Source organism: Hibiscus syriacus, unplaced genomic scaffold, assembly GCF_006381635.1.
Source record: "Hibiscus syriacus cultivar Baekdansim isolate YM2019G1 unplaced genomic scaffold, ASM638163v2 tig00110556_pilon, whole genome shotgun sequence".
Taxonomy (NCBI): domain Eukaryota; kingdom Viridiplantae; phylum Streptophyta; class Magnoliopsida; order Malvales; family Malvaceae; genus Hibiscus; species Hibiscus syriacus.
Genome location: NW_024062779.1, coordinates 1857501 through 1883302, shown reverse-complemented (window position 1 = coordinate 1883302; position 25802 = coordinate 1857501). Strand labels below are relative to the sequence as shown.

The window sequence follows — 25802 nt, the reverse complement described above, 5'->3', positions numbered from 1 at the left end:
TCAACAATCACCCAAACTGAATCTTTTTTCGAAGGAGTCATAGGCAAGCCAGTAACAAAATCCATAGTAATACGCTCCCATTTCCATTCAGGAATCTTGATAGGCTGTAACAAACCTGATGGATGTTGATGTTCTGTCTTAACTTGCTGACAAGTCAAACACCTAGCCACAAAGTCAGATATGTCTTTCTTCATACCAATCCAATAATACCTCTCTCTCAAATTTCGGTACATCTTATCTCCTCCGGGGTGCATAGCATATGGACTACTATGAGCCTCATTAAGGATAGTCTGCCTCAACTCAGCATCATCAGGCACACAATATCTACCTTTAAAGCATAAAACTTCATCCTGATCAATTGCGTAATCTGAGTTTGTCCCCTGCTCTACTTGCTCAAAGATGGAAAGCAAGGAGCTATCAAGGGGCTGCTTAGCTTTGATCTCATCAACCAAGGTTGGCTTAACTTGCAATTCTGCTAACAAAGTGCCATCGTCATATAAATTCATCTTGGCCATTAAAGACCTCAACCCCGATACCGTCTTTCGACTCAAAGCATCTGCTACAATGTTAGCTTTACCAGGGTGGTAATCAATCACGCAATCATAATCCTTTAGAAGCTCTAACCAGCGACGCTGTCTCAAATTAAGTTCCTTCTGGGTCAGAAGATACTTTAAGCTCTTATGATCTGTGAAAATGTAACACTTCTCTCCATAAAGATAGTGTCTCTAAATCTTCAAGGCAAAAATTACTGTTGCCAACTCTAAATCGTGAGTAGGATAGTTACTCTCATGCGGCCGTAGCTGACGGGATGCATAAGCCACCACCTTACTTTCCTGCATTAAAACACAACCAAGTCCTGAATGTGAAGCATCACTATACACTGTAAAATCCTTCCCGGACTCTGGTTGAATCAACACTGGTGCTTGAGTCAAAACCGCCTTTAATTTCTCAAAGCTCTCCTATTGTGCCTCGCCCCAGTCAAACATCACATTCTTCCTTAACAACTTTGTCAAAGGAGAAGCAATGATCGAGAAGCCCTCAACAAAACGTCGATAATAACTAGCCAAGCCCAAGAAACTGCGGATTTCAGATACGTTCTTAGGTCGTTTCCAATTCATAATAGCCTCTATCTTACTGGGATCAACCTGAACACCTCGCGCAGAAATAATATGCCCCAGAAATGACACTTCTTGAAGCCAAAACTCACATTTGCTTAGTTTGGCATATAGACGATGCTCTCTCAAAGTCCGCAGAACGATCTTCAAATGCTCGTCATGCTCTGCCTCAGTACGAGAATAGATCAGAATATCGTCAATGAAGACCACCACAAATTGATCCAAATATGGTCGGAACACCCGATTCATCAAATCCATAAAAGCTGCAGGAGCGTTCGTCAAACCAAAAGGCATCACTAAAAAATTCATAATGACCATATCTAGTGCGAATAGCCGTTTTTGCAACATCATATCCTTTAACTTTCAATTGATAATACCCCCGAACGAAGATCAATCTTAGAGAATACAGTAGCTCCTCGCAATTGATCAAATAAGTCATCAATCCTGGGTAATGGGTATTTATTCTTGACCGTCATCTTGTTCAATTTCCGATAGTCAATACATAATCTTAGCGACCCATCCTTCTTTTTCACGAATAGAACTGGAGCTCCCCATGGTGAAGTACTATGTCGGATAAATCCTCGATCGAATAATTCTTGCAATTGGACTTTCAACTCCTTAAGTTCCTTTGGAGCCATACGATAAGGTGCCATAGAAATAGGTGAAGATCCCAGATAAGTCTCAATCTCGAACTCTACCTCTCTATCAGGAGGTAACCCAGGCAACTCCTCCGGAAAAACATCAGGAAACTCGCTAACTGTACGAATCTCCTCGATCGTGGACAATGCACCTTTGGTGTTCAAAATACAAGCAATGAAGGTCTCATATCCCTTCCGGATCATATGATCAATTTCCATCGCTGAAACTATATTGGAGAGATAACCACGTCGTTCACCAATTAACACAACAGTCCGACCATCTGAAGTCTTCAGAGTAGCCCGCTTGTATTCGCAATCCAGCTTTACCTTGTGTTTATTCAACCAATCCATTCCAAGAATTAGATCGAACTCCCCTTAAGGGAGTTCCATAAGATCAGCGAGAAAAATTTCTCCCTGAACCTCGAGAGGACAACGCTGAAATACTTTATTCACTAATACCGCTTGTCCTACTGGACTTGTAACTGTAACAGTATTTTCAGTGTTCTCGATCGGAATCTGAAAGTTTCGAGATACTGAGCTCGATACATAGGAGTGAGTGGAGCCATTGTCCAATAATGTAAAGTATGGGGTAGAATAAATAGTAAATGTACCTGCAATAACCTCAGGCTCATCTCTGTCATCACGACGTCTAGTTGCATAAACTAAAGCTGGCTGTCTAGCCTCAGAAGCTGTTGGCCCTCTATTTTGCTGAGGTCGGGCTCTACTGTCTGTCCTGGACGCTGATCCTCGAGTCTTTCCTTGACTACGATCTCTAATTAAGGTCTGTACTGTAGTCTACAAACGCACAGGAGTTTGGGTAGTGGTCTGCTCAAACGAAACTAACTGAGGACAATCCCTCCGATAATGACCACTAGATCCACACTGATAGCAAAGACCCATCTTCTTACGACACTCTCCTGAGTGCTGTTTACCACAATACTCACAAAGGGGCCCATTATAATACGACGAGGAACCGCCTCGACTGACAGCTAAAGTGAGGATGCTGCAGGCCTGAAACGTGTATTGCTTCTCTGAGGGGCTGAAGTACGAGTCCTCTTTCCGGACTGTGCTGATGACTCCATCGGGCCTGAAAATTTCTTAGATCGATCTTGATCAACACGCTCTCTACCAGAAGCTAAAACCTCCACCTCTTCCGCATCTTTGGCTCTGCCCACCAGCACATCAAATATCTCATCCTGATGGGTTACAACTTGCCTACGCAGCTCGTATCTGAGTCCAAGGGCAAATTTACGACATCGATCTCTCTCCGTAGGTACCATACTGAATCCATACTTCAGCAACTTCAGGAACTCGATCTCATATTCAGAAACAGTCATGTCTCCCTGAACCAGGTCTTGAAACTGTTGTCGTCTCTGAGCTAAGTAGCGCTCTCCCAGAAAACGGCTCCGAAAGCGATCCTTAAAGAAATTCCAGGTCAAACGATCGGTAGGAACACTACTGGTCACTGACTCCCACCAAGTGTAGGCATTGCCATCTAACATCGCCACAGCACCCTGATATCTCTTAGTTGAGTCCAAACCCAACTGATCCATGCGTCTCTCTGTATCCTGGAGCCAATCCTCAGCTTCAGTAGGAGCTCCACCTATTTGTCCCCCAAAAGTTCTAACTCCATTGGCAATCAAAGTCTGCGAAATAGGAACCTCAGATACAACACCAGTAGCTCTGACTGCTCCCTGTATTAACTGCAGAAATTGTCTACCAAAATTCTCATCCAAAGCAACTCCGGTAGACTCTGACTCAATATCAGTCGCTCCTATTATCGGTGTAGTCATGCCAATACCAGCGGCAGGAGGCAGATCCGTTGGGGTCGTAGGAGCATGATCACCTATCGGAGGTGGGGGATCTACCCGTATCTCATCAATCGGATCTGCGAATCTAGCCACTCGACCTCGTCCACGGCTAGTTCGACGACCACTTCTAGCACTCATTTTGATGGATCTCAAGTTTACTACAGAAGATAAACTTAGGGTTAGATAAGCACTTAGAGTCTCAAACATAGTTAAAATCTTAATAACTTTGTGACATGGCCTTAGTAACTCGTTTTGTAAAATATTTCAAAACCGTATTTTCAATGTGAACTCATACACAGTCCGAGGGTTAAAAACCAAAAGCTCTGATACCAATAAATGTAACCCCCTAGACCTGGCCTATGCGTTTCGACTAAGTCTAGTGGATCACATTATGATTATTAAAGACATTTTCCGAAACCGTTATTCCATCAATATAAAATCACATTATAAATAACATGTCTTCAAATTCAATATCACAATAAATCGAGCAGTATTAGCAAAAGAGTTATCATTATAAAATCTGATATTTTAAAATAAGGTCCATGTCACCAAAATAAAGTCAACTTGCCAGATAAAAACATTACAATCTGATTTACTTCAAGAGATACGTTGATCCTCCAAGTGATCGAACCAAGGTATCTAACCAACAGTATCTGAAAGGGGAAAACATTTTCAAAAGGTGAGCTAGGCTCAGTGTGTCCCAACATTTCCATAAAATCACAATAGGTACAAATCATAGTCCAGTAATCTCACAAATTCGTAAAAGAGTTTAACTTTTTGAAAATCATAATTTAAACCCTTTTCTGGTACACCATCAGTAGTTCCCAAAAATTATTTTCCATATAGCTTACTTTATGCACATAGCAAAAAGAAAGCCGACTTAAGGATAGGCTCTGAAGCTTGTATCCTTAAGCCCAAGTCAATAAGTCCATATAGCTTACCCTAAGCACACAGCAAAGGAAAGCCGACCTAATGAAACATCTTGGGGCCCTCAAGAGTCACATTAGGCCCAGTTAGCTTGATCAGAGCTATTCCATCGTAATTCAATTCCAAAATTCAATTGCACCGTGACATAAATTCCATAAATCCAAAAACATGGTAATCATATACCATTTCAAAACAAAAATTAAATAGCAGTCATATTCCATAAATTGTCACATTAAATTGGTGCATCAATAAAACAATAACCAATGAATTCGGTGTACCACATATTAAAACCAATAAAACAGTTCAGTAATAAGTAGGGAACACACCTCGACAATAGATTCAAATAACAAATCTACTGATTGCTGGTTTCACCACGCTCTGCTACAGTTTTCGAACGGGTGAATACTGGCACATGTGGTTTAACTGATCTAGAAGAGCTGGGTCGAGCTGTCGAACAATCCGGAGAGTCTCTTGTACCTTCAAACAATAATATTTATCAGTCTCAAATCCTATTTAATTGTTCAAAGCTAAACTTCTTAAGTATATAAGCATTTTTCGGGTTTGACTATCAATTTGAGGTATTTCGAGTCTGAATTTGGCCAAACGGATTGCGGAATCGAAATCAGGGCGTCAAAAAACATAAAGTATGACTTTCCCAAAATTCAAATTCTTGGTCAAAGTCAAAGTCAACCACTTTGACCGTAGATTTGGAGACCTTCGGATTCGAATTTGACAAAACGGACTACGGAAACGGATTCGGCACGTCGAAAACTATCAGGATAGGTATACTCGGAAAAGATTAACGGTCGTTTAATGCTCGGTCAACGCCATTTTAAGTTTTGGTCAAAGAAAGTCAACGGTCAACGGTCAACGGTCGGGTCGGGTCGAGTCAACAGTCGGGTCGGGTCGGTTCAGACCGGTTAAACCGGTTCGAACCGGTTGAAAACCGGTCAAACCGATCACAACCGGTTGAAAACCGGTTAAACCGGTTTCCAGCAGCCACTCGCCCTGCGGCGGCGCGTGTGGCGCGTGAGGCGTCCTCCGGGGCCCTAAAAATCCCTGAAAAATTTCTAAAAATTATTTTGAGCGATTTCGAGATACTTACAACGATCGGTTCAAATTTTTGAACGGCGGAGAGCTCGATTTCAAATCGGCCGAATCTTTGACTGCACCACCTCCTCACGCGCCGCCGTCTACGGCGAACAAGGTTAACACCGGTGAACTCGGAACGGCACAAGGAACACGATGGTGCGGGAGGTGTCGTAAACGGAGCAACGATCAGCGGTGAATTTAAGATTTCCTCGGCGATAGAGCTAACAAAACCGTCGCTACTTTGACTGGAAATTCCCGACGTTTGGCCGCGTTTCACTTCAATTAATTTGAAGGGTTTGTTCCTCGCTCGATGATGAACACAACGGTGGTTTCAAAACAACGATCGGAATTCGGACGGCGTTTGGATCGGACTTGAAAGTGGAGGTGTGAGAGGAAGAAAATTAAAGAAATAGCATTTGTGATTTCTGATTGTAAATCAGAAATCACGCTTAAATCATCAAGCCTATCGACAGTTTTAGGGGAAATTCAGGGTTTGGTCCCTGAATTTCCTTTACTTCAAAAATGACATACAAGTTTCCATAAATTTTAATTTAGTCACTTAATTTCACTCATTTTCACAATTTACCTCCAATTTCAATTAATATTATTTTGTAAATATTCGGGTTGTTACAAAACTCCTTTTAATTATATACTTTTTTTAAGATCATGAATCAATTATATTATGTAAAATTCTTTTAGTTATATACCTTTTTAGGATTATTAGATAAGATAAATTAAAAACTGATATTAACAGTAAAAAAATGAAAAGATATCCATTAAATAAAAAATAAGAAGTTAATATTAGCCTTTGATTTCCATCAATCTAATGATCCGAAAAAGATGTCAAACTAAAAAAGTTTTATAATGTGTAAGTGGATCTTAATCTTATGTATGTGAATATATTTGAAGTAAGTGTGTTTTTATCTATATTTTTAAATATATTAAAATTTTATATCCTTTAAATAAATAAAATATTTTAATAAGTAAAGATAATTAAAATATTTAATTCAATAAATTTTTATCTTATTTGTTTTGTAATCACAATCATTTAATGTTTGAAGTGAATTTTATAAATGATAAAGTCAAATTGAAAAAAAAAAACATCATAAAATTTTGATTTGAATAATTACTTTACTATTTTATGGATATATTTAAATATATTTATTGTAAAAAATTATATTATTTTTTCTCTTTTATTAAATGAAAATAACAAATATATTTAAGTAGCATACATACAATCTTAAAATTTAAGTGAGTTGGAATTTTGAGATTAAAGAATAATTATGTAATGATGATTTAAAGGGTGGTATTCTATTAAAAAGCCCTCATTAATTATTTTTTGAGAAAAAACCTCTGAATCAAGTTAGTTAAAAAAATATCTCTAAACTGTAACGTAAGATTACCTTGCGTTTTATAAAATGTGTTTTATATGGTACGAGACTTGTCAATTTTTTCAGATAAAATCATATAATTTTAGATAAAGATAATAATAAATCCATGAAAATCACTTTTTATAAAATGCGATGTCTGACCTCACTTTTTACAAAACACGATATCATCTTAAGTAAATAGTTTAGTATATTTTCTAACTAATCTAATTTAAAAGTTATTTATAAAAAAATAATTAATAGAGATTTTTAATATAATAACACAGATTTAGAGTAAGGGATGTCATGTTCAAAAGAAATGTAGGGGGGTGTCAGTGGTCACGTGGCTTTTGGGATTAATCTATTGGGTTTTCATTCGTCAACCCACTAAACTGGGCAAAATCGATCAAATGGGTCCTGTTTTATAGTGGTTTGGTTTGAAAATAATAGACATAATGATATTTACGCCTTAAGGTCCTCAAATAAAAAATTAATGTGATATTTGAATTTTTTTATCTTTAATGTAGTTTTTAAATTATAAAAAGAATAATTTAATTTTTTGATTAATCGAATTAAATGTTGATCGTGATGGTATTGTAATGACATTTCACAGAATTAATGTGACGGTTTATATTAACTTATGATATGATAAATTACTCTTTTATTCAAAATAGAGGATCATATTAGTATTTTTTAAAGTTAATGGATTTATTTAATTTTTTTTATAAGAATTAAAATTAATTTAAATTTAAAATATAAAAATATTCAAGTATTTTTAAAAATTAAATATAAAAAATACTAAAATAAAAAATAAATTACAAAAATAGTAAATATATATATTATAAATTTTAAAAATAAAATATCTCAAACTATGACATAATAAAATTTAAATTATTTAAAAAAATAAAAATTTAAATTATACATATTTATACATATAACGTATAAACACAAAAAATAACTTAATCATATTTATAATAAATACAAAAATACATTTATTTTATAATTTTTAAAAAATTAATATTTAAAAATAATCTAATAATTATCTTTTACCTTTTACCTTTATTGCTAATATTAAATAAATAAATAATTTAATCTTGATGTGGCGCCGAAGCCATGCCGATAGGGTGAACATGAGACCCGAATTTAATGGGTTTCGATTCAACTCGATTCGATCGGGTTAGGTATTTTTAAAAGAAATTGGGTTAGGGTCGGGTTAGAGTTGAGTTTTTTAAAAGTGATATTCGGGTCGGATTCATGTTTAGGTTGAAAAATACTCAACCTGAAAAAATATAATTTTACGTTATATATTTAAGAATAATTACAATAATACCCCTTTATATATTATTTTTCAATTAAATTACTGTTTTTATTGAATAAAAATATTTTTTTATTTCGTGTCGGATCGAATTCAGATCGGGTGGAGGGTATATATTTTTCGGGTCAAATCGAGTCGTGCGAAGGATGTACAATTTTCGGATCTGTCTGGTTGGCCAAAACCCGACCCATGTCCATCCATAGACAATGATCATGGGCAAAGAAAATAATTTTCCACTAATGTTATCTCCTCCCCATAAGCAAGTACAAACCCTTTCTATATTTTTCAACCTTCAACCTAAAATAGATTTTCAGTTACGCCGTGTCTGGATACGAATAATTTAAAATTTTAATCCGAGTATAAAGTTTCATACAATGTACGATTTAATGTATAAAATACGTCAATATTATTTATTAAATTAATGTTAAATTAATTTGTAAAACCTGTTCTCATGAATATAAAAGGGATAACGACACTTTTTTTATGACCCAACGATTCCCACAGGATTAACAGCGATCCAACAATGATGAAGACCATTCCGTAAACCAACTACACCTAAAAGTTTATATATTTGATATTATATTCACCAAGTATTTTTCCTCATTAATCTCTTATATCCAATTTATTCAACGTTTCAAAGAGGTAGTCTCTCTTGAACTTAAAACCAGCGTCTCCCGAAGTTTTGTCTATGGTAAGTGTTAGAACGTCAAAATTGAATTTTTAATTAAAATTTTAGATTGAAATTAAAATAAATAAAATTATATTTAAATAAAAGTCGAATCAAATTTTATTGTGATTATATTAAATCTGGATGGATCAGAAAACCTCAAAATAAATATCTAAAAATGATAAATGGAAAAAATATTCATTTAGTCTTAATTCAATTAAGTCATTTAACACCTTGATTAAATGGCTTTTTATTTATCTCTAATAAAAATTAATAGTAATTCAATTTTAACACCGGTAAACAATTCCCCCCTCCCCATTTTCTAAGTTTTATAATTTGATCTCACCCAAACACAAATTTTCTTTAATTCGTTGCTGGACTAGATGGGACATTTTCCATTCTTTTTTAATTTGGAAAGGTTTACTCAAACTTGATTTCCTTTCGGGTCTCCATAAATTAACCATCTAAATTATTTGCAAAACCTTGGAACAAAAATGGAGTCGTAATTGATAAGCACCATCCTCTAAATGGATAGCGATGGAATAAACAAGGCGGTAGTAAAATTCTCAAAATTCTTGTAGAAACAGCCATGGAAGAAGAAGACAAATCAGAGAATTAGGAAAGAGACGAACAGAAAAGAGAAGTTGAAAACCAATGATCCATCGGAGCTCAAAACTATATACAAGTCAAACAGTGATCAATGACAGGTCGATTCATTTTCTTGATGTTATAAACTAATCAATGACAGGTTGGTTTCCGTTTAGGTTTCCATTGATAGATACATGCCACAAGGAATATGATCAAATTCAGAAATAAAATACAAGTTCTAGGAACAAATTATCATCCAAATCCAACAACCAATAGTGAAAACAAACTAGAATTGGAAAAAGCCACAATCTAATGAAATCGAAAATCTAGAGAGAGATTAACCTCCAGAATTGTTCGACGGTGGGAAAAGTGTAAATAGCGCGCATAGAGCTATCCCAAGCAGCTTGCCTGGATTTAGCAGACGGATTATCGAACCAGAAGGTCCACAAGTGCTCCAGCAGGTGGGGCTGCTCCACTATATCGTTATTTGGCGAAGGTAACGTCGTATCTTCCTCTGCAATCTCCACCTCATCATCCTTCAGGTTAGGATAAGACTTCTTATTCTCTTCATTTATGCTCGTTGATTTCATAATATTTTCCTCTACCCCCATTTTCCTTTCACTTCACTTGTTTTGGATTCCCTGGCTCTCTCTGAAAATTCTAATTTTATCTTGATTTTCTGATTACCTCATGGATCTTGTAAATTACGTTAACCCAAACGAATTGACTTTTCCTATTTAGTTAGCAACAATTTACTAGTTAAAAACGGCGAAAAAAAAAAGTTAATTTGAATGTTTATAAATTCAACTGTGGCCCATAAAAAAACATGTAAAAACTCAACAACAAAGTATGATGGGAACACATCCGTAGCAACAGAACCCATAGTTTTTTTCCTTCCAAAATATCAATTATACTGAAAATCAGAGAGCAATAACATACCAATAGTACCACACTGCTCATGGAAGTGGAGATGAACTTTCAGCTTTTCTACATATGTAAATAAATATATTCATGTTTGCTTTAGTTACAAATATGAAATATCCAGTTTCCTACAACATAAATCTTTTTTCCTTTTGCCTTTTTTACTATTATTAACAAGGAGATGGAACACAGAGGGCTGCTGCTGCAGTAACCGAAACTACTATTTTTATGACAGTATTTCCCCCTCTTCACCATCTTCATTCAGAATTGTGTCGTCGTCCTCGTCTTCTGAATACTCGGCCTTGATGAACAAACCCAACTGTTGCAGTGGATTCCCACGAATTCCTTCATATGATGCTCCACACAACTTTTCAGATTCGGTCTTAAGATCATGCAATTGATTATTGAAAAGGGAGCATCCGATTAGCTTCTCAAGTTCTTTCAAAATCTCCAAGTTCTGCTCAATCTCAGCTGTTTCCTCCATCTGAAAAACCAGGCAAGTAAAATATTTGGCATTAGTTGATGCTCTGTTTCACTTTTTTTTTTATATAGTATTACAGTGGTCTAGCGTCTAAAATTAACACACTATTATATATGATACGGACAAAAAGAAAACAAAAGATAAAACCTTTTGCAATTCAATTCGAGCAGCTTCTCTTTCTCTTTCTCGGTGCTTTTTCAGCTCAGCATCTGCCTTCATTTTTACTGCTGCTTCAGCAGCTACAAATTGAGCTTCGATTTTGGCCTTTTCTGTGAAGATACAAGATCATGTATAAGACCTCTAGGCACACTACTGCCCCTCAATTACTAAACTAACTTGAACGTTAAAACTACCAAGGAATATGTCCCTGTGTGCACCAAAGTACTAATATTCCTATTCACTCGCAACATGCACGAATTGAATATTAAACTCAGATTACAATGAAAAATAGATACTTGTATATAACTATATAAATCAATGCAACCCTAAAAATCATTTCATTTCTTCAAACATGAAAGACAGAAAAAGAGAAATTGAACAATATGGTATTAAATTAATTACTGCATAGGTAGGCATATATTACATCATCATCATCATGAGATTGAACCGGGAGACACAATCAAGAATACAAACTGAGTTTTTCGACAGTTGATAAGATTAAAGCAGTTCAAAACCTATAATGATAAGTAAAAAAACATGAAGTGAAAAAAGTGATTTTAAATCAATACACCTCTAAAAACACCAATGGAGAGTATCAGTTTTATCTTTTCAATTCCATTTAATGATAGAATTAGAAAAAATTTTGTTTTTAGCAGCAAAAATAAAAACGGGAAATAGAAAAAAATAAAAATGATCAACAATGCAACAAATACAAAAGAACTACAATAAGTGTTAAGCTAGAAAGATCACCTTCACGCTGTCTTTTTTCCAATCTTTCCTTTTCTTGCTGCATCTTCACTGGATCAATTTTATCGCACTGTTTAACAAGGCGGCATATATTGTCACTAAGACAACATGCAACACAAAATCCCAACACAGCACTCAAAATATAGCCTTCCAGAAATTTACATGATCCAGTAGTGCCCTCTGCCGAGCTTTCAAAATAGTGTCTGCAAAACGAGTTTTCAGCATTGCAGCACGGAGAGCCTTTTTTGGTGACATCCGCAAATCAAAAATAGGATCTGAAAATCCTACATCAGATAATAGAAAAACAAATAAAGTGATTAAGCTTACCACACAAGGGATCTAATAACAACCAGAAACTGCGACCATTATAGAAAGTGAAAAAAGGAAAAGCTCAATAGTTAACATTAGTGGATAAACCAACCTTCTCCAGGAGCAGCATCTGTTGGAGTTGTAAGTTGAGAACTGTTACATATATTCTCATCATCCAAAGCACTTGCAGCCCCTTAAAATTTTAAAAGATTTACATTACTCGGAAGAAGAATCAAGTAGAAAATCATAAAAAACAATCAAAACATTTCCTCACCATTAGAGTCTTGATCAAACTTGCTCATTTGCGAAGTCAATGTGCTTTTTGCCCGGGAATCCTAGTTTGTTAATATAAAATTTTAGTAAAATATTTCATGGCACTAATCATAAGACAATCAGAACCTATTACTATAAAAGCAGTACTGTATACCAATTTAGAAACATCAGCGCTACACACTCTAAGGTCTCCACCAAATGCTCTTTCTGAAGTCATAGCAACACCGAACAAAAAGTAAGTTCTGTCCTTGAACTACAAAACGGATGTAGCACCAGAAATAATCAAGACTAACCACTAGAAGATGCATGGTATGAATCACTTGGAAGACTACATTGACAATTAATGCTGCCACATGAACTGCATCTGGAGGCACCTGGGCTCACTGGTGGCTTGGCATTGGTAGACCCATTAGAAGATCCACCACTACCAGAATCAGTGCCTATAAGACACATTGCAAATTAGCTCCTATAAAGAGCCATAAAGCAGAAATTGTATTCTGCCATTTCATACCTTTTTGTAAGCTTTTTCCCGCCACTTTGCTCACACAGTTGTGTGCCAGTTTAGGAAGCTCACCCTATTAATAAGCCAAGAAATTCAGTATCCAAAGCAATGCAAACTTCTATGGTAAGAAACATGAAATGAGCAAGACATTACTTCAAAGCCAAAACTAAGATGCTGTATGCTAACAACAAAATGCTACAATTAGTACTATAACTCTGATTTGTTTTACAATTGTCAATTCCAACATTGTTCTTTAACGATATTTTTGAATTTACACCAATTCAGAATCCTAAGCAAGCATAAGCATGATTGTTTACAACTACTATATACAATTATCACCTCAGCTTCTCTCGCATTCAGAGGCACCTTTGCAACCTTCTCCTCAGATGCCTTTGACTTCTTGGGTAGAGAACTATTTCTGGAGAGTAGTGTTGTAGGATAACTCTGCCTTGATTTATTCACATCTTTCAGTCGCATGCTCTTAATTTTCCCTTGCCCAACCTCAAAATTTCCTTCATTACATTTCCCCTCAAAAGATTTCCATCTAGCCTCGAAAAAATCTTTCATTTCTTTTGCCATTTTATGAACATCGTTGGATGGGGGATTATACAGCATGGCGTTAGAAAACGTTAGTCTAATATCCGCCACAAACTCATCAGTTCCAATATAAATGTTCTTTTCTAACTTGGACTTAATTGTACCCAAATCCATGGGGTTTTTTATTATAGAAAAGTAATCAGGAATCCCCAATGCCTTAGGATCCACTGGTTGACTGAAAACCCAAGCAGCTGGATGTTTCAGCAGTGCTTTCAGTAGGGCACAACAATGCTGAGTCATGCAACGGTCCATCTTCCGCCTCTTCTCTAGTGGGGCACCCATACTAGCCACTTCTGGTTGACGCTTTAGAGCACTTGAACTCTCCTTTGAATTTCCAGCAGATGCCCCCTTTTTTACATCACAAGAACTACTCGGTTGCTGGCCACACTCATAAGATTGGGGTTCTGGAATTGCTTCTATTTTCTGAGAAGGGAACTTGATCTTCAATTTAAGCTTAGGCACAGCACTTTCCATGGCAATCATTCTGTAAATCTGAAAACTTCAAAAAATCTGAAAACTTCAAATCTAGCACCTTTTAGATTTCCACTTAGCAGACACTGGGGAAAAGTGTGAAAAGCAGAATAAACCCGTCAAATTTTGAGACGGCTACAAACTTAAGTATATGAAATCAAAATTTTCTTTTAAAAAATACATTATGGAACAATTTCTATTAGCAGGCATGGAAAATATCAAAAGTATCTGATCAAACAGAACGCTTATTACAAAGTCATCATACAAGTACCATGGATTCATAAAGAAAACTACCTGCAAAACTCAAACTTTCAACCAAAAAAGTAAGCATAACCTAACCAATTGCAATAGGAGTTCCTTCATGTCTGTTAAATCAAAAGAGCGAAAACCCCCCCACGGGAAAGATAACAAGCCATCAGATTTATTCTTTTTTCTTTTACCGATAAGCCGGAAAATAAAAGATCTTAGATATACCACGTAGACTAACAAACACCATTTTAGATAAAGTAAAAGAAAAGGAATTCATATTTGGATCAGGCATAAACAAAACCCTGACAGAATTTAGCCTCTTTTAAACCGAAAATTCGGTAACTAAAACACAAAATTGTACATAAATATCTCAGGAAAATAAAAATTAAGATGAAAACAGAATACAATTTAAAATAAGAGCACGGCTAAAGTAACTATGATGAACCAATCAGAAACTCGAAAAAAAAACCCTAGGGCAGAATCATTTATTCAGAATTTCAATTCACCAAATCAAAGAAACCAGAATATTCAAAACCATGCAGAAAATGAAACTTAATTTAGGTTTTGTTGAACATACCGGAAATCAAGCCAAACAAGAGCCGTAAAAACTTGGACTATTGATCGATTCGACGGCGAAGGATCTAAGAGAGTGTTTAAAAAAATAAAAAGAAAAAAAGAAAGAAAATAGAAGAGAGAACAAAGCGAGAAGAGAAGAGAGAGTGAAAGAGAATTTGCTAGGGTTTTATCTCCACACCGCTACTCTTCTCCGCTGCTTCGATAGAAAGAGTGTAAATCTCAGGTAGGGTTTTATTATCTCTTGCTTTTACCTCTGGACAATACGTTCGCTTTTGCAAATTAAATTTACGACTTAATATTTACATCAGAAATATAGCATAAAGGTCAAAGGTCTGTGCTTAAGTAAATGACTATTTTGCCCTAGGCTTGAGTATCGTTTTGGTTCCTGTCGGTGATGGTTCAAGATGTAATTTCGAGGATACTAGTATTATTTTCCAAACTATAAGGATAGGCTTATGGAAGATATAATAGCATATGGTAAGGTCTCGTTGATTTTGATTATAAAGTTTACACGGTTCGTACCACGTGGAACAAATATGAGTTTGTCTTTTTGTGAAGGCTGTCCCTTTTTTCTATATATATATATATATATATATATATATATATATATATATATATATATATATATATGGGGTAAGGGGAGGTAAGATAGTAGGCTACCCCAACTAGGAATGGCAATGGGTCGGGTCGGGTCGGGTTTTTGGGTCACCCTATCCGACCCGAGAAGAAAGGGTTCTCCACCCGTGACTCGACCCGACAAAATTAATGTTTCACCCGACCCGACCCGACCCGAATATATGACTTAGAAACCCGACCCGACCCGACCCGACCCGACCCGAAATAATAATAAAAAAATTTAATTCAATGAAAACAGTGACTTAATTGAAAAAAATTATATATGGAGGGATATTATTGTAATTATCCCTAAATATATAAGATAAAAGTATATATATTTTTCGGGTCGGGTCGGTCGGATTTTTTTTACCCTAAACCCGACCCGACCCGACCCGAACAGTGCATTTAAAAAAAACCCGACCCGAACCCAAATTTTTTTAAAAAAAATCCGACCCGATCGGGTCGGGTCGGGTCGGAACCCGTCGGATTCGGGTTGAGTTGCAATCCCTAACCCCAACACCAGATTGAGAGCAACTTCCGTAAGAGACCTCCGAATTATGAAATGCCCTCCATGAGACTCGATCCCACGACCTCAAGGTTAAGAACCTTGTCTTTTTGTAAAGGTATAATGTAAATAAATACTCCTAACGTTTAATACTATATGAATTTGTGCCCAAATTATTTTTTTTGGAGCAATCTTATCCACAATGTTTGATTATGAGACATAAATCCCCTTCGTTAGATGGAATCCGTCAGTCAACTGACGGTCAACAAATCTATCTAACGTGGCATGCACATGTGGTCATCGATGATGACGTGGCATTTTCATGTCATTGTTTTTGCTGACGTGGCATGTTCATATCATAGATGATGATGATGTGGCAGATCCACATAGACTAAATGCTGACGTGTCATGTACACGTGTGATACCACGTCATCAATTTTTTTAAAATTAATTAATAATAAATAACTATTTTTTATTAAATTAATATCAACCAATCAGATGTTGCCACGTGACACATGAATTTTTTATTAAATTAAGAAAAGAGGGATTAAACCTCCACAAATTTTGCAATATATAGAATTTGAACCTGGGTATAAAGGATGAAAGCCTTGATACATCAGGCCAAGTCACTCAGTTTATTATTGAATGACTAATAACAACATTTAAAGTATATTGTTGACATCAAAACTATCATTAACACAAACACTTTTTAAAAAAAAAATTATAATTAGATTTAAATTGTTATAATTATTTGATTAAATTTAAATTATCCATAGGTATTTTTAAATTTAAATTTATAAATCGATATGGGGTCTTAATTAATTTTAAATTTATAAACTTTAAAAAAATCATAAGTAAATTGATTTGGGAATAAACCATAGGTCTTTTTTAAAGTTTATAAATTTAAAATTAATGATAATTTTAAATTTCAGTTTTTTAATTTTGTTTTAATTCATCAACAACAGATCTCTAATCTCCAGTTCTGTCTTTAGCAGTGATAGTGCTTATGGAAGATGTGAAAACAACCCTTTTCACAGTGTTGAATTTCAAGCAAGATTTGAGGAGGTTTTCAGTGCCTTTGATTGCAGGGTAAATGATATTTGATCTAACATAGGATTCTTGAAAAAATCAAATGCTCTGTTAGATTGATGAACTGTCGAAACGTGAATGAAAATGCTTTGAAGATAAAAAAATTGTAGAATTTACCAATATTCTCCTTCGAATTGGCGTCGAATTCCATTGAAGATGTCACATGGAATAAACCATTGAAGATAAAATTTTAATTAATTTTAAATTTATAAACTTTAAAAAACACCTATGGTTTATCCCCAGATCAATTTTCCTATGATTTTTTAAAAGTTTATAAATTTAAAATTAATTAAGACCCATATTGATTTATAAATTTAAATTTAAAAGACCTATGAATAATTTAAATTTACTCAAATAATTATAACAATTTAAATCTAACTATAATTTTTTTTAAAAAAGTGCTTGTGTTAATGGTGGTTTTGATGGCAACAATATACTTTAAATGTTGTTATTAGCCGTTCAATAATTATCAAGTGATTTTGCCTGATGGTTAGGTATCAAGGCTTTCATCCTTTAGACCCAGGTTCAAATCTTATTGATTGCAAAATTTGTGAAGGTTTAATCTTTTTTTTAATTTATTAAAAAATTCATGTGTCACGTGGCAATATCTGATTGTTTGATATTAATTTAATAAAAAATAATTATTTATTATTAATTAATTTTAAGAAAAATGATGGCGTGGCATCACATGTGTACATGCCACATCAGCATTTTGTCTACGTGGATCTACCATGTCATCATCATCTATGATATGAATATGTCACGTCAACAAAAATAATGACATAGAAATGTCACGTCATCATCGATGATCACATGTGCATGTCACGTCAGATGGACCCGTTGACCGTCAGTTGACTGACGGATTCCATCCAACGGGGGACTTATGTCTCATAATCAAACGTTGTGGGTAGAACTGCTAAAAAAACAATTTGGGCACTGCATATAATGTCAAAAGTTAGGGATATTTGTTTGCATTATGTCTTTTATAAAATTAAAGCTTAATTCACAATTTAACTCTTAATATATATTTACTTTGCATCGTAAATCCTTTTTATCCCAATTTATTCCTTAAAACATCATTTTCAACCCTTATAAAAAATAATGAAATAGTTAATCAAAATATGTCACACGGCACTTTGTTATTGGATATTGATAACTTTTTGATCAAACTAGGATAAAAGATAATAATTTAGAGGATAAATTGAGACAATAAATAATTTAGGGTTAAAGTATATATATTTTAAAAGATAATTAGGAAATTAAATATGAAATTAAAGTAGTTTTACAGCATTCCATAACATTTTGCAAATTTTATATTAAGCGATCCAAAATTATTTTTTAAAATATAATTATACATATCATGTAAATTCTTAAGTTGACTTAATATTTCGATTTTTAGGATAAAGAATTATGTTTTTATTGAAATATATTTAACATTTTTCATAAAAATAATTAAACATTCTTAGTTTATTAAAAATTTGACATGCATAATTTATATGAGTTTAATTGCGTTTAAATATACAATATATCTCTATTTATGGGGGTTGGGAAAGATGTGAATAATATAAATACTATGCCCAAAAAATTATAAGCCAGTCAAACTTGGAATCAAGTGAATGGCACAGGCAGATAACTTGGTAACTATAGCTACGTATAGGGATGGAACGAGGGGAGCGGGTGGGGACAGTCGTCTCCCTAAAATTTTAAAATTATCTTATATTTTTTTATATATTTTCTATTAAAACTTTTTTTCCCATCAAATTTTATAAATTTAAGTCTGTCTCTCTAACATAAAATCATGCGTCCGTCTCTAGCTATATATATATATATATATTGTATGCCTAAGCTGAGCCCTTTGTCAATTTCTCAAGGACCTATCAAGAGATGCTTCAACTCCTCTCGGGCAGCCTCGTTAAAATAGGCATACAAGGCCAATTGGAGTGTCCCCAAACCCGTTCCAATCCCATTTGGTACCTGTATTCAAAGACTTGGCTGGTTATACGATCAGTTGGCATTGGATCAAGATATGCAACAACGGAAAAAAATACTTACATAGATGAAAGCATCATGCTTCGACATTCCATATACGAAGAAAGCCAGACTCATCAGGAATGTGGCAAGAGACAGAGAGAACGGCATGTACTCGACGCTTCTGGTTTTGATCACCAGATTCTGCCATATGAACACGGGTGAGAACAAATTACGCGATCCGATGATCGAAAACAAAATTATGATGAACTTACGATTATGAGCAGAGGAGAAGCAAACATGGAAATCAGAGACGCAACACTTAGATAACCGACGGAATGTTGCCGTGATGGGGCATCCAAGAATCTCAGGCTAACGAAAACTATGGCAGCAAATATTGCAGAAACCGATACCAAGAATCCCGCATCTTCAACTGATACAATCATGTCAAAAGTTATATAAAGAAAGGCATTTCTAGTTGGATAATTGCTCCTTAGAAAATAGTCTTCTTAAGTGCCTTCATTGGCTTTTCAGCATAGACAACAAAAAGGGTGATGTAAATCAATTGGAAAATTGCTCCAATGGAATTGACTGTTGCCACCAGGATAATACCAGGAGATACAAGGGGCAAGCCGTACCAGAGACATATCAAGCAGTTCAATAAAGCATATATGTAAGGCATTCCCGAGAACTGTTCTGTTGATCCATTTCTGATTATTCTCCTAAATGTTGGTCGGTAAAAGAAACAGCAAGAAATAAGCCCTTGCACTTGAGCTTTTGTTCATACAATCTTTGTTCCAGTTCTACAGAAGTTTGAAACCACTTACACAGGTGACAAGAACAGCACAAAAGCAAAGATGTTACCTGAAAAAAAAAACCAACAGATGTTCAATTTAGTGACATTTCAAGGAAAAAAACAGTATATTAATGATTAGACGAGAGTTGAAACGGGAAGCTTGAGAGACAAGTAAGAGGGAAAACATAGGCAGGCTACCTGCAACACCAGCTGCATCACTGCAAACTGCATAAACTGAAGATACCACTATTGAATACATTTGCAAATCTTTGAACTTCTATTTCTCTCATCTCTTCACTTGTGTTCTTTCGCGGATAATATATAGGACAAACCAGATGATCATTCCACATAAGGCAAAACTCCCTGTAGATAGTTTTTTTAAGCCACTAGCTTTTATTGTAGATAATTATCACTATTGTTATTTTAGGTCATGACAAAGGTGACTTCCACCCTCAGAGTCACAATCAATCAGTTTTAAAACATGTCAGCCAGGAGGATTAATCTTTTACAGGGTAAAAACTAGATGGTTCAACCTGGTCCAAGATATATATATATATATATACTTTTCTGATATACCATTGCCATTTTCCCACAAATTAAGTGATGGAGAACAGAGAACTCATGTGTTTCCTGTAAACCAGACCACAAAAACTGGAAAAAAAAGGGTGTCTGCTGGCCCGCAAAGAAAACATGGTTAACAGTATATGGTGTAGAATCATAGACAGCTTCTTTAACTCAGCCTGGTGATGTGAGACAGCGGGAGGGGGACTTTTGTATTTGTACGTTTTTTAGGGTAAGCCACATAGGCATGTAAACGAACCGAACGCACACGAACGGAGGTATATTCATGTTCGTTCATTTAATAAACAAACGAACATAAACGAATACGAACATAAACAAACAAACAAAATTTTGTTCATGTTTGTTTATTAAGGAATATAACTTGTTCATGGTTCATTTAATAAATAAACGAACATAAATGAACATAAATGTTGGAGACCCTACATTCCATTGTTCTTTCATGAAAAATAGTCGACAATGCAAATCAACCAAATCTACAGTGATAAATAGCGTAAGAGATGATTAGCAGTAATGAAATGTTTGAAGATATCAAATATTTCGATCAATCTTCACACGACTTTAATTTAACGTTATAACATTTATCTTAGTGGTCCATGATTACATATGAACAATCATTTTCCACTACGTTATTATAATAAATTCGCCGACTAAAAGTTTTGTGACATCAATGTCAGACTTTAGTGAGGTTTGTTAATAATGGTCATTTCCGTTGGCAGAGTAGAAAATTTAACAGCATGAAGATTTAAAACTGTACAAAATTGGACTACAAGGCAATAAAATAGATCCAAAATCCCTTCGATGCTACATATCTTAATTGATATTATTGCTAAAGCATCATTCAAAATTTTAACATACCTATAGTCTACTCCACAACTAAAGGTCACACAAGAACTATTAAAACAAAAGTTCATTGTCAAAGTGTATTTTCTACTTATTAATGGGTTCTTCCTGGAAAACCCATTACTTCCACTATTACACTCTTTTGCAGAAATTGCATAGAAACATTTATTTTGTTTTCTGACAAATTCTATTTATTTTTCTCTTTACTAATGCTTATATACTTACGATTGTTACCTTTATCTTCTCATCTATTTTTAGAAAAAAATATAATGTTTTCTTGAGTTTTAGATGTGAAGATACACGCAATAACTTTACATATCAATTATTAAGCCAAATAAAACAGAAAAAGAGATGAAAACACACATGTAAAACTTCAGATTACACTATAATATAACTTGTTTTGAAGCTTTCAGCGATCGTCTCCACTCTCTAGTGAATACTAGGGTTTGGGAAAAAAAAAGGGAAAATGAATATAGGTGCGAGGTGCCTCACGGGTTAACATATTGGATTTAATCTCCAAATAAAATTGGGTTAATTATGAAATTGGTCATCAGAATATCAGATTAATTAATATTTTTAAGATACTTACAAATTGGTCACCAAAATTGATTTAAGAAGATTGTGTTAAACATAAATGAATGAACATAAACGAACATAATCGAACGAACATAAACGAACATAACCGAGCGAACATAACCGAACGTTCACGAACGTAAATGAACGAACGAGACCTATGTTCATGTTCGTTCATTTAATTAAACGAACACAAAATCTTGTTCATGTTCGTTCATTTAATAAATAAACGCACATAAACGAACTTCCCGTCGCACGGTTCATGAACAGTTCACTGAACGTTCAGTTCATTTACAGGCCTAAAACCACATGTTTTATAAGCTTATAGTGTATTACGTGGATATTCGAATCCATCCGCTTCTCCCCCAAAATATTTTGGGCAAATTATATAAGTTTATCGGTTAACTTTTTCTCATTCTTATTTTGGTCATTAATTTTTTTAAAAATTTCAATTTTATCACTCAACTTTTGAATTAGTCTTGTTTTGGTCATTACACCTTTAAATAATTAAATACAGTATGACATGAGAGACGACACCAAAACAATATCATTTAAAAAATACAGGATTTATACCAAAACTATATCATTTTTGGTTTCCTATAAATTATTTTTTATTATAGATATTATTTCTTTCTCTTTTTTTTCTCTCAATTTTACCAGATTTTGGCTATTGTTCATCATAATAGACCATCATCGATTATCGTCAATAATAACTGATGAGTTTCTTCTCATTTTTCCCTCTTAAATGCAAATATGCTTCATTTCTTTGTTCTTTAATCTCCATTATTCATTGTTGAATGAAACTCAAATGGAAACATCTTCTTCCCACTTAATAGGGGTCTCTTTATCATTAGGATATTCAAATGACAACTCTTATCGTAAGAAATTCATCAAAACTTCATCTTAAAATTAAATTCAAAACACTTGATTTATCATTATTGACCATCTGATGAGTTTCTATCCAAACTATGTTTTTTTCCGCAATATCCTCTTAAAAACAATTTTATATCTAATTATATATATATATAATTAAATATCAAATTATATCTTAAAATTAAATTTAAGTAGCAAAATGTATATGATATAACCTTGGCTTGTATGTTGAAGCCTCTTTTTCGAATATATGAGTGTATATATATCCAAACTATGTTGTTAATGTAGGACGTTGTTCCTTTTTTCTTTAGATGTTTTCCTCATAAGAATGTTGTCTTCAGATCATCGATGATTCAATTGAAATAGTTAGACAGTATTTGTGGAGGGTTCCATTGATACTGACCGGAAGCAAGTAAAAGAAGATTCGATTAACTGAAATAGTTTGACGGTCAAAAAATAAAATTTTATTTCAAAAATGAATGATCATGTGATGCAAATAAAAAGAGATCTTAAAATGAATTCAGTATGAACAGCATGAGAAGGCAGTTACATAGAAACACTGCCAAGACATTTTCAAGATTCCAGTGGGCTCTAACTACCCCTCCTTTGCAGATTCCCCTGTGATCATATTGTCAATCCTGGTGTTTGACAGCTCTGCTAAGAGTTGGACCACATCGTTTGACGATTTAAGGAGATACCGAGCATTTGATCTTTTCCGAGCTACAGAGCAAGAAAAATAGTTGTCCCCCGGAAGGTCAAGCACCGAGAAGCCCTCTTCCACCCTTGATTTTAAAACATCTCCGCTTACGTGATAGCTTGAGTTCCTCTCAACCACCGACGAACGATCTTCCCTGGATACACTTGTTGATAACTTTGAAACAGATGCCCCGAGTGGTGATGTCACATGGGATCTTACGGGAGTCTGGACTTCTGAAGGAAGCTCTGGCTCGAAAAAGGTATAAATGTCTTCATCCTGAACCAATGGCAGAATAACAGTTTGGGTATTCAGAATAAATGGCCTCTTAGTGCTCAGTTGGATAAACAGATGGGAACTGCTTTAAGTCACAGAAGAGTATATTTAACAGTTTGGAATTGCAGCAGAGTAAACATAATCAATGGACTTTCCTGAGACCAAATATTTCTATACAAGGAATACCTCAAAATAAAGGAAACCCACCTAAAAGTTGGTGGCTGAAACACGCACCTTAGCTAGAAAGTGTCCTACACAAAGGACGTAATCAATGGGTTCCTTCATGCCTTTTTTATGAACAATTTCTCCAAGGATTCGATCAATCGCTGCACCCTAACATAAATTCATCAAAGCAATAGATAAGACAACCTGTAATACTGATGAATGAATACAAGCAAAAGAAGTAAAGCATACCTTTGTAACACCGACAGATCGAACCTCTACGGACCGGCTGCCTTGGACTACATCAAGAGATGCATTAGAGATCGGGCCTGTCCAAAGATGCTGCAACAGATCCCTAGCTTGAAGTCTTCCGAACTCAACATCTAGAGTTTTAATTAAGTTGTTCAGAAGATAGATCAATAAACGCTAGAAAACAACATTAAGATTAAATTCATGTGATTATTATATGCTAAACAGAAGAGACAATATGAATTAGCTGGAGTTTATTGGTGAGGACCTGCATATTTATAGTTCCATATAAGTGAAGTTTCCCGGAGCTCAAAATGAGATCGAGGAGTTCTTTCAGTAAAATATTCGAATACATGCTGAAACCATGAATAAGCATCAGAAAATTTAGAACCTGAAGAAATCCATGTGAATTTATCTTTATCTGAAAAATATATATTTACCTGGACACTATCCCCCCATTCCATATTTAAATTTTCTGGCATTGTTGTCATCCAATCTCCTTTTGTAGCTCGTAAGAACATTCCGTTTTCTGCTGCCAACCACAAGCTGAAATCGCCAAAGTTCTGTAGGGAAAATTAGTTCAATAGATTTGAAAGAGAAAATAAGGCAAGGATTTATATTCAGAAAAGTAGAAAAACGCATACATCATCCAGGACACTTCTATCACTTCCACTGAGGACAAGAATTGTAGTCTTTGGATCATCACAAAGCTTTTTCAAAGGTTCTCGTAAATCCTGGTGCAACTTGGGTTCCATTTCTTTAATTTGACAGCCCTTCCTCCCAAGGGTATCCACTGGTTCAGTTAAAGTTGCATTGAATCCCTGAAGCATGGAGGCGTGATCATGAATGAAAGGGCAACTCATAAGGAACTGCTTTTCATCAGTTCTTTTCTCAATATGTTCCATGAGGTGGAATTGTCAAATAAAGAAAGATGATTTGTGAGAAAAAAAATACAATACCAGTATCAGCAATCGGTTATTAGATTGTGAGTAACGATCAACTGCAATTTCAATTGGAAGCGGTGGTGGAATTTGTCTTGTCCTTAATTGAGCTTCAACAATGGTATCATTAAGTTCACTACAAAGGAGAGCTTTTATTAAAAACATTGAAACGAGAGAAAGACAAAAGGAAAACCTCTCAATCGTCCACTTCCAATTCCACAACTTGAATTCCAAGATCTTGAAAAGAACAGAAACAGCTACTGTTATTGTTGTGGTTTTATTGAGAAAAACATGAAGGAAAAGGATGGCTGGTAAGCCTTATTTTGCTCTTCCTTTCAATCGATAAACACCGGTGGGACTCTTCCTCACTTCCTCGAGTTTTCATCAAAGAAATTACTAGTACTAAGTTATGATCAAATACCTTACAAAGGTTGCAGCCCACTCTTGAGATGTGTGTGTAGTTACATGCATAAAGTTATGGTGGTGGCGCTTTTCTCTTTCATCGGCTGGCATATTCAAAGCATCACCAATTGAAGAAGCAACTTCAGTGACGTTCCATGGATTAACCAGAAGGGCTCCAGCACCAAGGGACTGAGCAGCCCCCGCAAACTAGAATTAAGCAGAGGCGTTATGATGAAAATTTAAGACATTGTGAAAAGCAATGAACTAACGGCATTCCAAATCAGATTCAAGTACCTCACTTAATATAAGGACCCCTTTCTTGGATGATTGGCAGGCGACAAACTCATAGCTGACAAGGTTCATTCCATCCCTCAAAGATGTTACAAGAGCTACATCTGCACAATTAATTAATGGACAGAGGTTTGGGATTGC

The 25802-nt window shown here is 34.9% G+C and overlaps 4 protein-coding genes across 5 annotated transcripts in view; all 4 read right to left on the bottom strand.

Moving 5' to 3' along the window:
- Positions 1 to 9846: 9846 nt before the first annotated feature.
- On the bottom strand, positions 9847 to 10131 carry LOC120131820 (eukaryotic translation initiation factor 4E-1-like). The gene has a single exon (XM_039148718.1). The coding sequence runs from the start codon at positions 10129 to 10131 to the stop codon at positions 9847 to 9849; it is 285 nt and encodes a 94-aa protein (XP_039004649.1).
- Positions 10132 to 10581: 450 nt separating this feature from the next.
- Positions 10582 to 15072, bottom strand: LOC120131357 (transcription factor GTE12-like). Its single transcript, XM_039148364.1, has 11 exons — positions 14807 to 15072; positions 13252 to 14066; positions 12922 to 12985; positions 12704 to 12850; positions 12565 to 12617; positions 12412 to 12472; positions 12250 to 12330; positions 11991 to 12112; positions 11832 to 11898; positions 11070 to 11191; positions 10582 to 10925 (listed from the first exon to the last, which is right to left on the bottom strand). The coding sequence occupies exons 2-11, from the start codon at positions 13990 to 13992 to the stop codon at positions 10668 to 10670; spliced, it is 1716 nt and encodes a 571-aa protein (XP_039004295.1). The 5' UTR covers positions 13993 to 14066; positions 14807 to 15072; the 3' UTR covers positions 10582 to 10667.
- Positions 15073 to 18880: 3808 nt separating this feature from the next.
- Positions 18881 to 20090, bottom strand: LOC120131358 (bidirectional sugar transporter SWEET2a-like). The gene is made up of 6 exons (XM_039148365.1): positions 19977 to 20090; positions 19810 to 19846; positions 19501 to 19716; positions 19258 to 19417; positions 19067 to 19186; positions 18881 to 18988 (listed from the first exon to the last, which is right to left on the bottom strand). Exons 1-6 carry the CDS (start codon positions 20035 to 20037, stop codon positions 18881 to 18883), a joined length of 702 nt encoding a protein of 233 aa, XP_039004296.1. The 5' UTR covers positions 20038 to 20090.
- A 3133-nt stretch (positions 20091 to 23223) lies between these two features.
- The window catches only part of LOC120131696 (alpha,alpha-trehalose-phosphate synthase [UDP-forming] 1-like), an 11451-nt gene continuing 8872 nt past the window's right edge, over positions 23224 to 25802 (bottom strand). Inside the window, exons 10-18 of one of the 2 annotated variants that reach the window (XM_039148627.1) lie at positions 25665 to 25765; positions 25390 to 25577; positions 24987 to 25104; positions 24672 to 24848; positions 24468 to 24590; positions 24296 to 24383; positions 24031 to 24161; positions 23851 to 23949; positions 23224 to 23619 (exon numbers count right to left, since the gene is read on the bottom strand). In XM_039148627.1, the coding sequence (XP_039004558.1) occupies positions 23242 to 23619; positions 23851 to 23949; positions 24031 to 24161; positions 24296 to 24383; positions 24468 to 24590; positions 24672 to 24848; positions 24987 to 25104; positions 25390 to 25577; positions 25665 to 25765 (1403 nt within the window). In that variant the 3' untranslated portion in view covers positions 23224 to 23241. Of the gene's footprint in view, positions 23620 to 23850; positions 23950 to 24030; positions 24162 to 24295; positions 24384 to 24467; positions 24591 to 24671; positions 24849 to 24986; positions 25105 to 25389; positions 25578 to 25664; positions 25766 to 25802 lie in introns of those variants that run through there. The other variant, XM_039148628.1, reaches the window with a different exon arrangement.

What these genes read in the sequence shown, in the direction of transcription:
- LOC120131358 (XM_039148365.1), bottom strand. Translation starts at nt 20,037, where the DNA reads ATGTATTCAATAGTGGTATCTTCAGTTTATGCAGTTTGCAGTGATGCA. An exon ending in TATGCTGAAAAGCCAATGAA is followed by an intron (nt 19,418 to 19,500) that starts GGCACTTAAGAA and finishes CATGATTGTATC; the next exon opens with AGTTGAAGATGCGGGATTCT. An exon ending in AGCATGATGCTTTCATCTAT is followed by an intron (nt 18,989 to 19,066) that starts GTAAGTATTTTT and finishes CTTTGAATACAG; the next exon opens with GTACCAAATGGGATTGGAAC.
- LOC120131820 (XM_039148718.1), bottom strand. Translation starts at nt 10,131, where the DNA reads ATGGGGGTAGAGGAAAATATTATGAAATCAACGAGCATAAATGAAGAG.
- LOC120131357 (XM_039148364.1), bottom strand. Translation starts at nt 13,992, where the DNA reads ATGATTGCCATGGAAAGTGCTGTGCCTAAGCTTAAATTGAAGATCAAG. An exon ending in ATACCATGCATCTTCTAGTG is followed by an intron (nt 12,618 to 12,703) that starts GTTAGTCTTGAT and finishes CTATGACTTCAG; the next exon opens with AAAGAGCATTTGGTGGAGAC. An exon ending in AGATGCTGCTCCTGGAGAAG is followed by an intron (nt 12,113 to 12,249) that starts GTTGGTTTATCC and finishes TATCTGATGTAG; the next exon opens with GATTTTCAGATCCTATTTTT.